Raw genomic sequence first — 12,530 nt, 5'->3', positions numbered from 1 at the left:
ACTCTATCAGTGTGAGATCGTCAAAACCTCTTATCCTGTTCATCTTCACCCATATGCACTTGAAAACGCTAAGTATATCAACAATGTACTCTTCCCTCCCCTAGTCTATGCCTCTCCTTTGTTTGTGACCCATCTTCCACACAATTTTTACATCTCTCCCTATATTTTCACACACACACATATACACACACACACACTTTCTCTCTCTCTCTCTCTCTCTCTCTCTCTCTCTCTCTCTCTCTCTCTCTCTCTCTCTCTCTCTCTCTCTCTCTCTCTCGTTAGAAGATGGGCATAGAAGCCCACTGTAAGCAAGGGAGTATAAGGGCAGATGAGTGTGAATAGCCCTAGGGGCAGGGAAAACCCTAACCCTAGCTGGCAAGGGCTATATAAATAGCCTATGGGTCACTATCATTGGTGAGAGAGTGTACCCAAGTTGTACTCTAAGCAACTTAGTAAGCGAGATTTCATTCTTGTACTTTGAGCTCTCTTCTCCCTCTTGTGCACACATTCTACTGCTGCAAACTCTGATTCTCAACATGGTATCAGAGCCATCTCTGATCTCCTCAACTTCCCTCAGCATCAGTTATCACTAAGTGCACATGAGCCATCATTTTCTTCATCCTATCCTTCTTTCCTCCATAGCTGCCTGCAACCTACCTCCATTGGAGGACTTGGGGAGGACAAAGGAGGCCATATCAGCTCCTGTTTTCTTCTAGGAACTTCTTCCCTACCTCAAGGAGAATCAGCCTGGAGTGATAAACCTCGGGATTGGTCGACGTCGTGAGCAGCATTGCGTGGATTTCAAAAACGGCGCAGTTCTGGGCAGGCGCATACCTCGTGCTGAAACGCGGGCAGTAGGCGACGCAATCTCAGCTACCACCATAGGGCTTTGATAGCCCCCCAAGTGGGCTATCCTTAGCTAAGAGGGCTTTGAGAAATTCATCCTCTGCTGGCTGCTACAAGCCAAACCCTAACTGTGTTTTTTTGGGCAACCATAGCCAACAAGCTCCAAGCTTGACATTTTGTCATTTTTACACTCTAAGCTTCATTAACAGTGATTCTAATCACTGAAGCAGAGTCTCTGAACCCTACTCCAGAGTCTAAAGCTCTTGGGCATGCTCAATGGGTATCACCAAGCATCGGGAAACCGACTTCCAACCGGGTTCCATTCAAGCACTTCACTAAGCTTGACAATAGTGTTCTTTTAACACTAATCATAAGTCATCAGGTTAATTGCTTATTGGGCATTCATTAAAACCCAGTGAGTTTTTTATTCCTCTTCATATATTGTTGTAAGGTTATGTGTAAAATTAACACATAGACCATCATGCACAAGAAGTGTATTGCATACCATGAGTGACTTTGTCTCAAGTACATTGGTCAGTGAAATCAATAGCATGAGTGTCATCATACTCTCCTCGGAATCATCAGCACAACAAGCATTGAGATCATAGATAAACCGTGTCCAACACAAGCTTCATCCACTAAGCCGTACCACAAGGAGGAGCCTGAAGTCCAGTCTAGGTTTACTTCATTAAAACCTAAAAAGACTATTAAACCACGGAAGAAGCTTGCACATAAGAAAGGACCACCAAAGTCATACTTTGAAATATTACACTTATATGATTTTCAACCTTTCTCTTCATTGCAACTTTGACTTCACTTTGTTTAATTTGCTTCCGCATTCAGTGAAAAGTTTGTAAGGGACTAGACACTGCCCTTGTCCTAACAAGTGGTAAGACCTTCCCAATGACCACAACATATACTGATGTCCGTCCTCAAATTCGAAAGTTTGATGGTAATGATTTCCATCCATGGCAGGTACTTATAAAATACAAAATGATGGAGAGAGGGTATTGGCCTCTTATTCAAGGCAGTAGAGTTGTAAACTCTGCAAATATGATTGATATAGAGGATGACCAACGTGCTCAAGCAATCATAATGCTACACTTAGATGAATCCCTGATTCATCATGTTGATCAACTAAACACTGCTAAAGAAAAATGGGATGAGCTTGAACAGCTCTATGGAGCCACTGGCAAAAATACTAAAATCTTCCTTAAAATTGAATTCTTTAGCTTGGAATATCGTTCAGGAGAAGATTTTGGAAAATTCATTTCTCATATGAAGGGACTTATGGCACAGCTTGCTTCTGTACAAGCTCCAATACTTAAAGAAGATGCTATTGCTATTCTCCTAAAAGCTGTAAAACAGGTGTTCCCTACTCTTGTAACCACTCTCACCAACATTCCAGATCCTACTTTGGCAAGTACCATTCAATCCTGTTTGGATGAAGAAAAGAGGAACCACAAAGAAAGCAGCAACAATCAGGCAACTTCAAATTCCCGTGAACAAGTATTGGTTCATACAGTTCTCACTAAATGTTCTTTCTATAAGAAAAAAGGACATCTTGTAAACAACTACTGGAAGAAGTATCCCGAGAAGATGAAATGTAACAAATGCAAGAAGACAGGGCATATCACTAGTAAATGCCCCAACACTCCTGAAATACCCAAAGAATTGGTGGCCAACTATGTCTCCAATTCATCTGAAGATCGACTGTTTTGACTATTTAAATCATCTACCTAAAACAACCTTGTAAGCTTGATTTATAAAGGCATCCCAAAAAGGGGGGGGAATCTCTTACATGTCTTGTAATCCAATGCCACCCTGGCATTGAGGGGGGGTGTTAGAAGATGGGCATAGAAACCCACTGTAAGCAAGGGAGTATAAGGGCAGATGAGTGTGAATAGCCCTAGGGGCAGGGGAAACCCTAACCCTAGCTGGCAAGGGCTATATAAACAGCCTATGGGTCACTATCATTGGTGAGAGAGTGTACTCAAGTTGTACTCTAAGCAACTTAGTAAGCAAGATTTCATTCTTGTACTTTGAGCTCTCTTCTCCCTCTTGTGCACACATTCTACTGCTGCAAACTCTGATTCTCAACATCTCTCTCTCTCTCTCTCTCTCTCTCTCTCTCTCATGTACACATGCATAAAAGGATAGATATGCATTTGCATCTAGATGTATAGAGATTCACATATGTATACAACGCCTTTTACACACCAAACTCATAAACTTTACCCATATGTACTTTGCATGATACCTAGAAGTAGCTCTATACAATCCTTGGATGTTGCAATCGGAAATAACATTGCACCAAACCATAAACAAAAGACATACAAAATGCATATTTTGTATCCTTGAGTGCAAGAAACTATATACTTCCTTACTGTATTCTCTCTATCCCCCTCCCTACCTATCTTCACCCCCCCTCCATCTGTTACCCATCTCTCTTTCTCACATCTATCTCTTCCTCATTCACTCCCTCCTCCCTTGTTATCTTTATTCTCCCTCCACAACCTCTATCTCTTCCTCCCTGCCCCCTTGTCACCTCTCACTCCCTCCTCTCTTTTACCCCTCTCCTCTACTCTCTCTCTCTTACCCCTTTTACACCTCTCCCCTCCTCTATTTACACTCATTCACTCATGCTCTCCCTCCCTTCTCTCTCTCTCTCTCTCTCTCTCTCTCTCTCTCTCTCTCTCTCTCTCTCTCTCTCTCTCTCTCTCTCTCTCTTACACGCATGTACAAAAGGCCAAACAGGCATCTAGGAGTACGTAGACTTATATATATATATATATATGTAATGACCATGTACCAATATTGCAGTTGCATCCATACTTGCTATGCGCAATAGCTAGAAGTAGCTCTACATGATCATTCGATGTTACAATCAGAAATAACATTGCTACGCTGAAATGAACCACAAAGTGTAAGCATATCCAAGCATCAAATACAGATAGGTGAAGCAAAGCCCAAAACCAAATCTTGCTCCAAAGCCGAAAACTTTGTACCATAAATCCAAGTATCAACAAACCACAAAGTACCACTTCTTGATTACACCTATATATCTACATCCAAATGCTACAAAAATGTTGAAACTTTCCATGGGGCCTAACCAAAATGAAGCTTTCTTTTCTTTGAGGAATCACAGGGAAAAATTCCATTCTCCAACATAGCATGCTCAGGTGAAGCAAGTCCCATTGCCACTCTTCGTCCCGGTGATGGTACAGGGGACATGATAGTCTTTCCTCTCTTTCTTGCACCTAAAATTTTAAAAGCCCACAACGTAAACATGAACACATCCAACAATTGACAAAGATCACTTAACATTGGAATAACAATACCTGGCTTAACACTTGCAAACCACTTGGCAGGCATTGTCACAACTTGATGTAGCGTCACAAAACAACTGAGGTCCTTAAATTCATACACCAGCCACCCCCTCAGTATTCTATCAGTGTGAGATCGCCGAAACCTCTTATCCTGCTCAGCTTCACCCATATGCACTCGAAAGCACTGAGTATACCCATAATCCACCACCTCAATAAAAACTGGAAGTAAAATCTCTATGTTAATATCATCATACAAACGCTCAATGACCCTTGCAAGCGTTCTTCTTATAATATCATGCGTTGTCACTGCGCGCAAGTTACACTGTGGTTCCTTCTGATACTCAGAAGCTGGATAATAACCCCAGCTTGAAGTAGGCATCTGCAAAAGTCAAGCAAACACTTATATACAGTGTAGGGAATATATACTCAATTACCATCGAGTATATGCCAATCGAATACAGCTTCGAGGCCATTTCACATACACACCAAGCAAGGACTACAAAGCCATCAAAATTCAATAGATACATCTCTGAAAAAATGCAAGCATATCTTCCATCCTCCAAAAAATTCATCTTCGTATGCATCTTTGCAAAAAAGCAATGCACATCATTGCATCTTCTGAAGTACCTCCTTGTACACAATGTTCGTCGTGACATTCACAATGCTTCCATCCTCATTCAATAACACCCTCACACCGCATGAGGATTTCAGCCTTGAAAATGCAACATACAACTGTCCATGTGTAAATACTGGTGTCTTTAAGTAAAGATCAACAACAGGCAATGTCTGGCCTTGCGACTTATTAATCGTCATAGCAAATGCCAGTCGAATAGGAAATTGCCTCCTCCTCATAGCAAACGGAAATTGCAAGGTGCTAGGAATAAAAGTGATCCTAGGAATAAAAACTTGTTCCCCTACATTTGTCCCTGTTATTATCTCAGCATCTTTCGCCTTTTTATTGAATGCCTTACACATCAATCGTGTACCATTACACAAAGCTTTTGCTGGATTTAAGTTCCTAAGCAAAATAATAGGTGCATTCATCTTTAGCAACAATAGATGGGGAGGAAATCCACCTCCAAGATCCAGTGTATTTAAATACTCTATAGAGTATAAAAATAAGCTATCACCCGTCTTTGCAATTGAATCCGCACTATAGTACTGTATAACTTCTCCTGGCATTGATTGCAATGCACAATGATTCAAAGAAGCCACCTCTGTATTCTGCGCTGCAAGTATAGCACGCTCACTGAAATATGCCCCAAAGTCTCTCACCGTGGACACTTCACCGTACACACTATTAACCAAGGTTTCAATAGAGCGCCCTTTCAATACCATGCTAGATGGAATATGTGACTTATCACAATTCTCCGTAATACCCACTCCATCCCCTATCCCTTGAATCCAACCAATAAATCCATTATCCATTACACCACCAGTGGTTGACATCCTCATATTCCCAGATAACCTTAGCACCTTAACATACTGCCATAAATGAGAGTAACATAGTGCTGCATTAGCAATATCTTCACGGGAGCCCTTCATCACGACGGGCAGGATTTGCCTAAAATCACCCCCAAGGAAAGTAACCTTTCTACCAAATGGTTTATCACATCTCATAATATCTCTTAAAGTTCTATCAATAGCTTCAAATGCAAACATGTGCATCATGGGAGCCTCATCCCATAAAATAAGGCTCGATTGTTTGAACAATTGAGAAAGATCGCTCTGAACAGGAATATTACAGGTGGATCGATTACATAGATCCAATGGAACTTTAAACCTCGAGTGAGAAGTACGACCGCCCTGCAGAAGCAAAGTAGCAATGCCAGATGATGCTGTTGCTAATGCTATATGACGATCACTGCGCAACCTAGCAAGCAAACACTTGTAAAGAAATGTCTTTCCAGACCCACCGGGACCATCTAAAAAAAAAACATCCCCAAAGTTTCCACCAATGGCACCTATAACTGCATTATATGCAACCCTCTGTCCATCATTCAACATTGCCTCCATACAAACACAAACTCTACGTTGCTCTAGTATATCATATGCATGTTCATCTTCTAAAAGAGGGTTAGCACACAACTGAGAATCTGTTCAATGAGGTTCTGGCAATCCATCAAAGTCAGACAATCTTCTCCCATGCTGTCGCAAAAGATCCTGAAGATGCAATAAAGCCCTCTTTGATGCTTCTTATTGTAGAACTGCAGAAGATATATGCACATGCTCTAGCTGTAACTTATACAAAATATCCTCCACCATTGGTGACATAAACCTATCCCAGAGCTGACCAGGCTGCGCAGGCTCACAAAAGACCAAAATTGCAGCAAACAAAGCACGCAACTGGGCACCAGTTTGTACAGATGCAGCCTCTTCCAAGCACACAACACACTCATCATCACCCTCTAGCATGCCCTTTGCAATGCAAGCTTCCTTAAAGGTGTTGTACACCACGTTGCCAACAGTACGTAAATCATCAAAAGACATACATCCTCGAGACACTGTCAAGAGCATTCGCAAGTAATAACACTCACCATGTGGGCGGCACAAAGTATATTCAACCACATGTATTTCCACTCTTTCTCTTCGTCCATACCTTTCGTTGTGCATTCCACACCCAATAATCGGGGAAGTCTTAATACCAAATAGCTCAAGCCTCTGGATGAATACGATTGCACACAAACCATTTCGTAAGAGTAGTTTTTCTGATATCTTCATTCTGCATAACATATGATATATTGACTGTATCTTGAAACACCACATAATTCTCATGAGGCAAGTGCACCTGCAACTGTTGTATATCAGGCTTCTCATTGTGCAATGCATAGTCATATATTCGCCAACACGCTTCCGAAGCAGAAACATACCGTGCATTTAAATAACTCTCGATCTCGTCCACTTCATGAAAGGTCGTACCATTTAACCTTGAGTTTCCAACAAAAAATTTAATCGTTGCACGATCATGTCCCTTGTATATATACTTATACAAATACTTAACAGCTGCCACCGTTGAGCATACCTCAACATTTATATGTGCATTGTATTTTTTACTCAAGTACGGATTGTATGGAACAATCCATCGATTATCACCTTTATTGTGACTGTCTTTCCATCATCTCGTCTTCTATAAACATGATAGCCAGAGCTATCAACAGCTGTTATATTCACAAACCTCCAAGGGAATTTTTTAGTGCATTGACCATTGCGCATGCAAGGGCTCTTGGGATTCATTACACCGCAAGGACCATGGACATTGCATTTTGAGATAGTTTCAAACAAAGCTGAAAACTTTGCTCTATCAGGAAACTCAGCACAAACAAATCTATCATAATGGCATGCTTCAGAGGGTTTAAAAGGGTGCTCCAAAATTAGCAAAGTATGAGAATGCGGTAGCCCTCGCTTTTGAAACTCAATCACACTAACATAGCCTGCAACATTCCCAAACAGATTCCTTTTCAGCAATGTATGCATCATATCAGCATGTTTTTTATGGAATACCTGAGCAGTCAAATCAGGATGAGCATAAGCAGTCTCTCATCTCTAACCACTTTGGATTACATGTCATCGTTATAAACAGATCAGGTTTTCCCTTACTTCACACTATAACCATGGTATCGTGATACAACTAATACATGTGTCTTGGCCCACCAGTAAAAGAAGATGGCAAAACCACCCTTTTACCAATAGAGGCACCAATAATCCCCATCGGCCCATCATCCATCACTCCCACCATATCTGCTAAGCCCTTATAAACTTCCGAGCGTAAAACTGATTGATTTTGACGACACCAAGCTAACCTACATTGCTCTATACTACAATAAGCATCAACAATAAATTGTTGCAACAATCGGCCACCCCGCAACATGCACACCTCAATGTCCTCACACACTTGTAGTTGAAATGCATAAAATTGCATCTGAGTAACACAGTCCTTATTAGACAATCCATGTATATTAATTGGAACATTAACACCACTATAAGGTACCTTTACATGCCAACCATCTTCACCCATAGGAAAAAGAAGAACGTATAGCATTGGCATATATGCCCTATGCAAGTTTGAAATAGCAATACATCGTCCATCTCGACTATAAACATGTATGTCTTGACGATCAAGAGTATTCTCATCGCCTTGTCCTGGCATGATAGCCGCTGGAGCTGAGTATTGTCTATTAGCATGTTGAACCCCAAAAATAGTCATTCTCAAATCATGCAAGGGATTGTTTTGCAATTGCATACCCACGGATCTAAAAGCTTGTGCATATGCATTGTGTTGATGCATCATAGACTGGCTCCCCAAGCAAGTTTGGCAATAAATTAGGCATAACATCCAACTGATTAGATAACTCATGCTCAGTATCATAAACATAAAGTTGTGCAAATCTTGGCATTTCCTGTCGTTGCACATTAGGAATCAAAGGGCCTATACGATGATAAATGGAGCCATGCACTCTAAAGGTATAAGAATTTCCCACAACAGACAAAAGCTCATCAACATTGGCATCAAGTGACACAAATGCAAGAGCACTATTATATGCTCGTATATTATTTTTAAATACTCTGCTTTGAGGATGCATACCATGCAACAAATCATGCAATAGTTGTGGTGGATATTGCAATTGTAGCAACATTACTTTTCCATTTTGACAACAATGTTTACCAAACAAAATTGACCCCTGCACTTGAGCCTCACGTCTCCACAATTTAGCTGAACATCGCTCACACATCTCAGAAAGACTCCCCATGGAATGCACATTTAGGTCTTGAAATAGCAATATTGTGGTTGCAGGATAAATATCCATTGCAGGAAAAGCATGTAAAATGGAGCAAAAACCTCAATTTTGAGTACTAAAGGTTGGAGCATTATTGACACGTGACTCATTAATCACAGCATTTCCTAGGTTTTGGTGATTTTCAGCATCACAACTATAATCATTAGCAAATTGCTGCTCAACCAAACTGTGAAGTCCCTCACGAATCAAGCTATCATGATTTAGAGCCCCTCCTTGTAAAACGTTCCGACACTCAACTATAGTAGAACACATCTCTTTATACCCCCTCCAGTCATGTCTTGCCATTTGAGCCCTAAGCCTAGCAAACTGCCGTCGTCTATATCATGTAGAGTTGAGTCTATGCCTATGAATACGCAACACATAATCCCTGCTAGTTCTCTGATTATTTAATCCCATATTGTTTGGATTCTCACAAAGCTTGCACATCAAGAGAAAACATGCATTTTTTCAAGGAGAGACTTGATTGGGATTAGTATTTTCAAAAAGACTTAAAAGTAGAATCAATCTAGAATCACATAATCCAAAATACTACGACAATTTAAATTAGCACAATCCTCCTACGTGCAAGGAACAATAGTAGTCAAAATTAGAATCATCGTATATTTTTATATATTCTATACAATTAGATATCTAACCCAAAGACAAATGAAAAAAAACTATATCTAACTGGCGCGCGATCCCCTAAAGCCTATAACTCAAACCCAAACATCACTCTTCAACATGAATGCGCAATAAACTATAAAACGTTAGGATTCTTAAATCAATTAACTCTTCTCTGTAGATTGCAAGACATAATAAGTATTTCTGTAGATCAAACCTCAAGAAAGAGGCAATATACTTAAAAAGAAAAATGTATTTAATATTTACAAACTCTTGAAAAGAGAAAGAATACACAATCTTATTCCAATCCATAGCAAGTTCCTAGATATTGAAATTAATATTGAGAGAGAGAGAGAGAGAGAGAGAGAGAGAGAGAGAGAGAGAGAGAGAGAGAGAGAGAGAGAGAGAGAGAGAGAGAGAGAGAGAGAGAGAGATGTCCATATCCAAGTATTTTACAGAGAATATTACTCTTTGATACGTACTACATTGCAAAAATCAATGCAATTTTCTCTCTAGATTGCAAGACATAATAATTATATCTATAAATAAACTATAGATCAAACCTCAACAAAGAGACAATGGACACATACATATAATTATAAATGCGATCAATGTTTACAAACTCTTTAAAAGAGAGAAGAATGCATCACCCCCAATAAATTGACACCAAGCATGAGAGAGAGAGAGAGAGAGAGAGAGAGAGAGAGAGAGAGAGAGAGAGAGAGAATATTACAATTAGACCATACAATTAGAGAATATTACTCACATGCATTACACCATAAAAATAAATAAAGTTATATATCCACATTGTTTGACATGATATCAAGTGTCAAGAAAGAGACATCACACCATATTGTAGATACCCAATACAATTTACTCAATTTAGTCTCATTACAAAAAAAAAAGCACACATTATCACAAAAAAAGCAGTGGCCCAAGCATTTCAATATCTTCATAAGCGAGACAATAATAGATTATAACCTTCATCCAAATGTTGAAGAGAGAGAGAGAGAGAGAGAGAGAGAGAGAGAGAGAGAGAGAGAGAGAGAGAGAGAGGGGTGAATATTCAAATATTACAATTATAATTAGACCATACAATTAGAGAATATTACTCTTGCATGCACTACACTACAAAAATAAAAAAAGTTGTATCCACATTGCAAGACATGATAATTCTTTATACAGATCAAACCTCAAGAAAGAGGTATCACATCGTTGCATTAAAACCAATATAAGCTTCACAAAAAGGAAGCACACATCATCGTCAAAAAAACATTGGTCCAAGCACTTTCAAGTAAGATATAAGCGAGACGATAATAGATCATAAGCCTCAACCAAGCAAATCCTCCTCAATTGGGACCATTCATTTGACGACTCAATTGTTGTAGCAAGGCATTGAACCTATTAACATTCATTTGTGTCAAAGAGAGGAACTGGGAGAGAGAAAGAAGAGAGAGAAGACTGTAGAGAAGAAGAAGAAGAAGAGCAGAAGAGAGAGAAAGGCAGTTACGAGGAGAGAGAAAGACAGTTACGAGGAGAGAGAAAGACTAAAAATAGAGAGAGAAAGACTAGAAGATAGGGAAGGAAGACATGGAAGCTTGGAGAGCAAGGTGAAGGAGAAAGAAGACTTGTATATTTATCTGATGATGAAAAATCAAGTCCCCGCACCTTTTATACCTGGCCAGTGTAGCCGAAATTTTCCCCTATATTTTAATCCCCCGTGTATCTCGTGCATCCCCATCTCTTACATTCCATCCCCACCTGAAGGTTTTTGCCCTTAAAAACAAAATGGGCAACTGTGGCAGAGTAGGGATGGCAGGCCTGAGTACTACTCAGCTGCATGATTACAAGGGGTTATTCATTGAGTCATATGGGTGAAGTGTATGTAATGGGATCATATGTATGGTATGAGATATGGGTATGTGTTTGGGAAGGAGTAATTACAATATATACCCATTTACAATGATCCATCACCCTCCTGGATCAAAGGGATATCCACCATAATGACCGTCCAAGGGGGAAGGATCATCATCGAATAGGCATTCCCAGCCACCTGGATCAAAGGGGTATGAATAGGCATCCCCAAAATCCTGCCCCAAGTCATAGCCATTATATATGGGTTCATAGCCATCAATGGCTCCATATGCGTCCTCATCATAGGTATCTTCATCAAATGGAGTCAACTGCTCTACACCTGACAGGTATGAGTCTTCATGGAGCATGAATTGATGCATAGCCTCAGCAAGATCATCATTAGAGGGATCCATGACATCCAAAATGTCAGATTCAGCATGCTCATATTCTGCCAAAAGTGGCCCATATGGCTCTTCACCAACTAGGGGTCCCTCAGATGCCTCATTGTCCTCTTCATAAACTTCAGGTGGATCATCTTCTTGCTGGTCATGATCTGTAAGATGCACATGATCCCCATGATCCTCAACATGTTGTCCATGATTTGCTTCATGCTGGTCATGATTTACAAGGTGCGCATGATCTTCATGATCTTCAACATACTGCCCATGATCTGCTTGCCCATTCATTTGAAACTGCAGCCATTGCGAAAATTGAAGAGCAAGGTTGTCCATGGTGGCTCTCAACTGGTGCATCTCCGTCACCAATTCTGCACTGCCTTGGCATAACTCAGTTATCATTTCTGCATGGCTTCCAACAGGTGATGCATGGCTGCCAGTCATACCTGACATAACCACATTGCTGTAACAAGGTGCTCCTAGAGGCTTATAATAGCCATAATGGTCTGGATACCCTGCATGTATTTCCCTTGCCATGTTTGCTACTGAATGAATGAGTGATCCTCCTTAACAAGGGTTGAGTTGGTCCTGTTTTATGCAGTAACCAATTACTGCAGTGAGAAGTTCACTGTTGATCACTTAACTGATTGCCAGGATAGAGTAGAATGCTATTTGTTACTCCTCCTGTGTAGCAATGTTTGAGAACCATT

At 40.3% G+C, this 12,530-nt stretch overlaps 1 protein-coding gene across 1 annotated transcript; it reads right to left on the bottom strand.

Annotated features, from left to right (window-relative positions):
• Positions 1–3,748: 3,748 nt before the first annotated feature.
• LOC148009125 (uncharacterized) lies at positions 3,749–6,665 on the bottom strand. Its single transcript, XM_087673781.1, has 6 exons — positions 6,470–6,665; positions 5,585–6,100; positions 5,391–5,500; positions 4,803–5,141; positions 4,188–4,554; positions 3,749–3,753 (listed from the first exon to the last, which is right to left on the bottom strand). The coding sequence occupies exons 1-6, from the start codon at positions 6,663–6,665 to the stop codon at positions 3,749–3,751; spliced, it is 1,533 nt and encodes a 510-aa protein (XP_087529907.1).
• Between the last annotated feature and the right edge of the window lie 5,865 nt (positions 6,666–12,530).

The sequence above is a fragment of the Lygodium microphyllum genome, unplaced genomic scaffold (assembly GCF_053477565.2).
Source record: "Lygodium microphyllum isolate KBCC unplaced genomic scaffold, Lygodium_microphyllum_v1.1.10 scaffold_38, whole genome shotgun sequence".
NCBI classification, from domain to species: Eukaryota; Viridiplantae; Streptophyta; class Polypodiopsida; order Schizaeales; family Lygodiaceae; genus Lygodium; species Lygodium microphyllum.
The sequence above is the reverse complement of the archived record's forward strand: the minus strand, read 5'-3'. Positions and strand labels throughout refer to the sequence as shown.

Coding starts and splice junctions, on each gene's coding strand:
- LOC148009125 (XM_087673781.1), bottom strand. CDS start 6,665: ATGTCTTTTGATGATTTACGTACTGTTGGCAACGTGGTGTACAACACC. Junction 5,501..5,584: donor AATGGATAATGGATTTATTG/GTTGGATTCAAG, acceptor TGGTATTGAAAG/GGCGCTCTATTGAAACCTTG. Junction 4,555..4,802: donor CGAACATTGTGTACAAGGAG/GTACTTCAGAAG, acceptor TGACTTTTGCAG/ATGCCTACTTCAAGCTGGGG.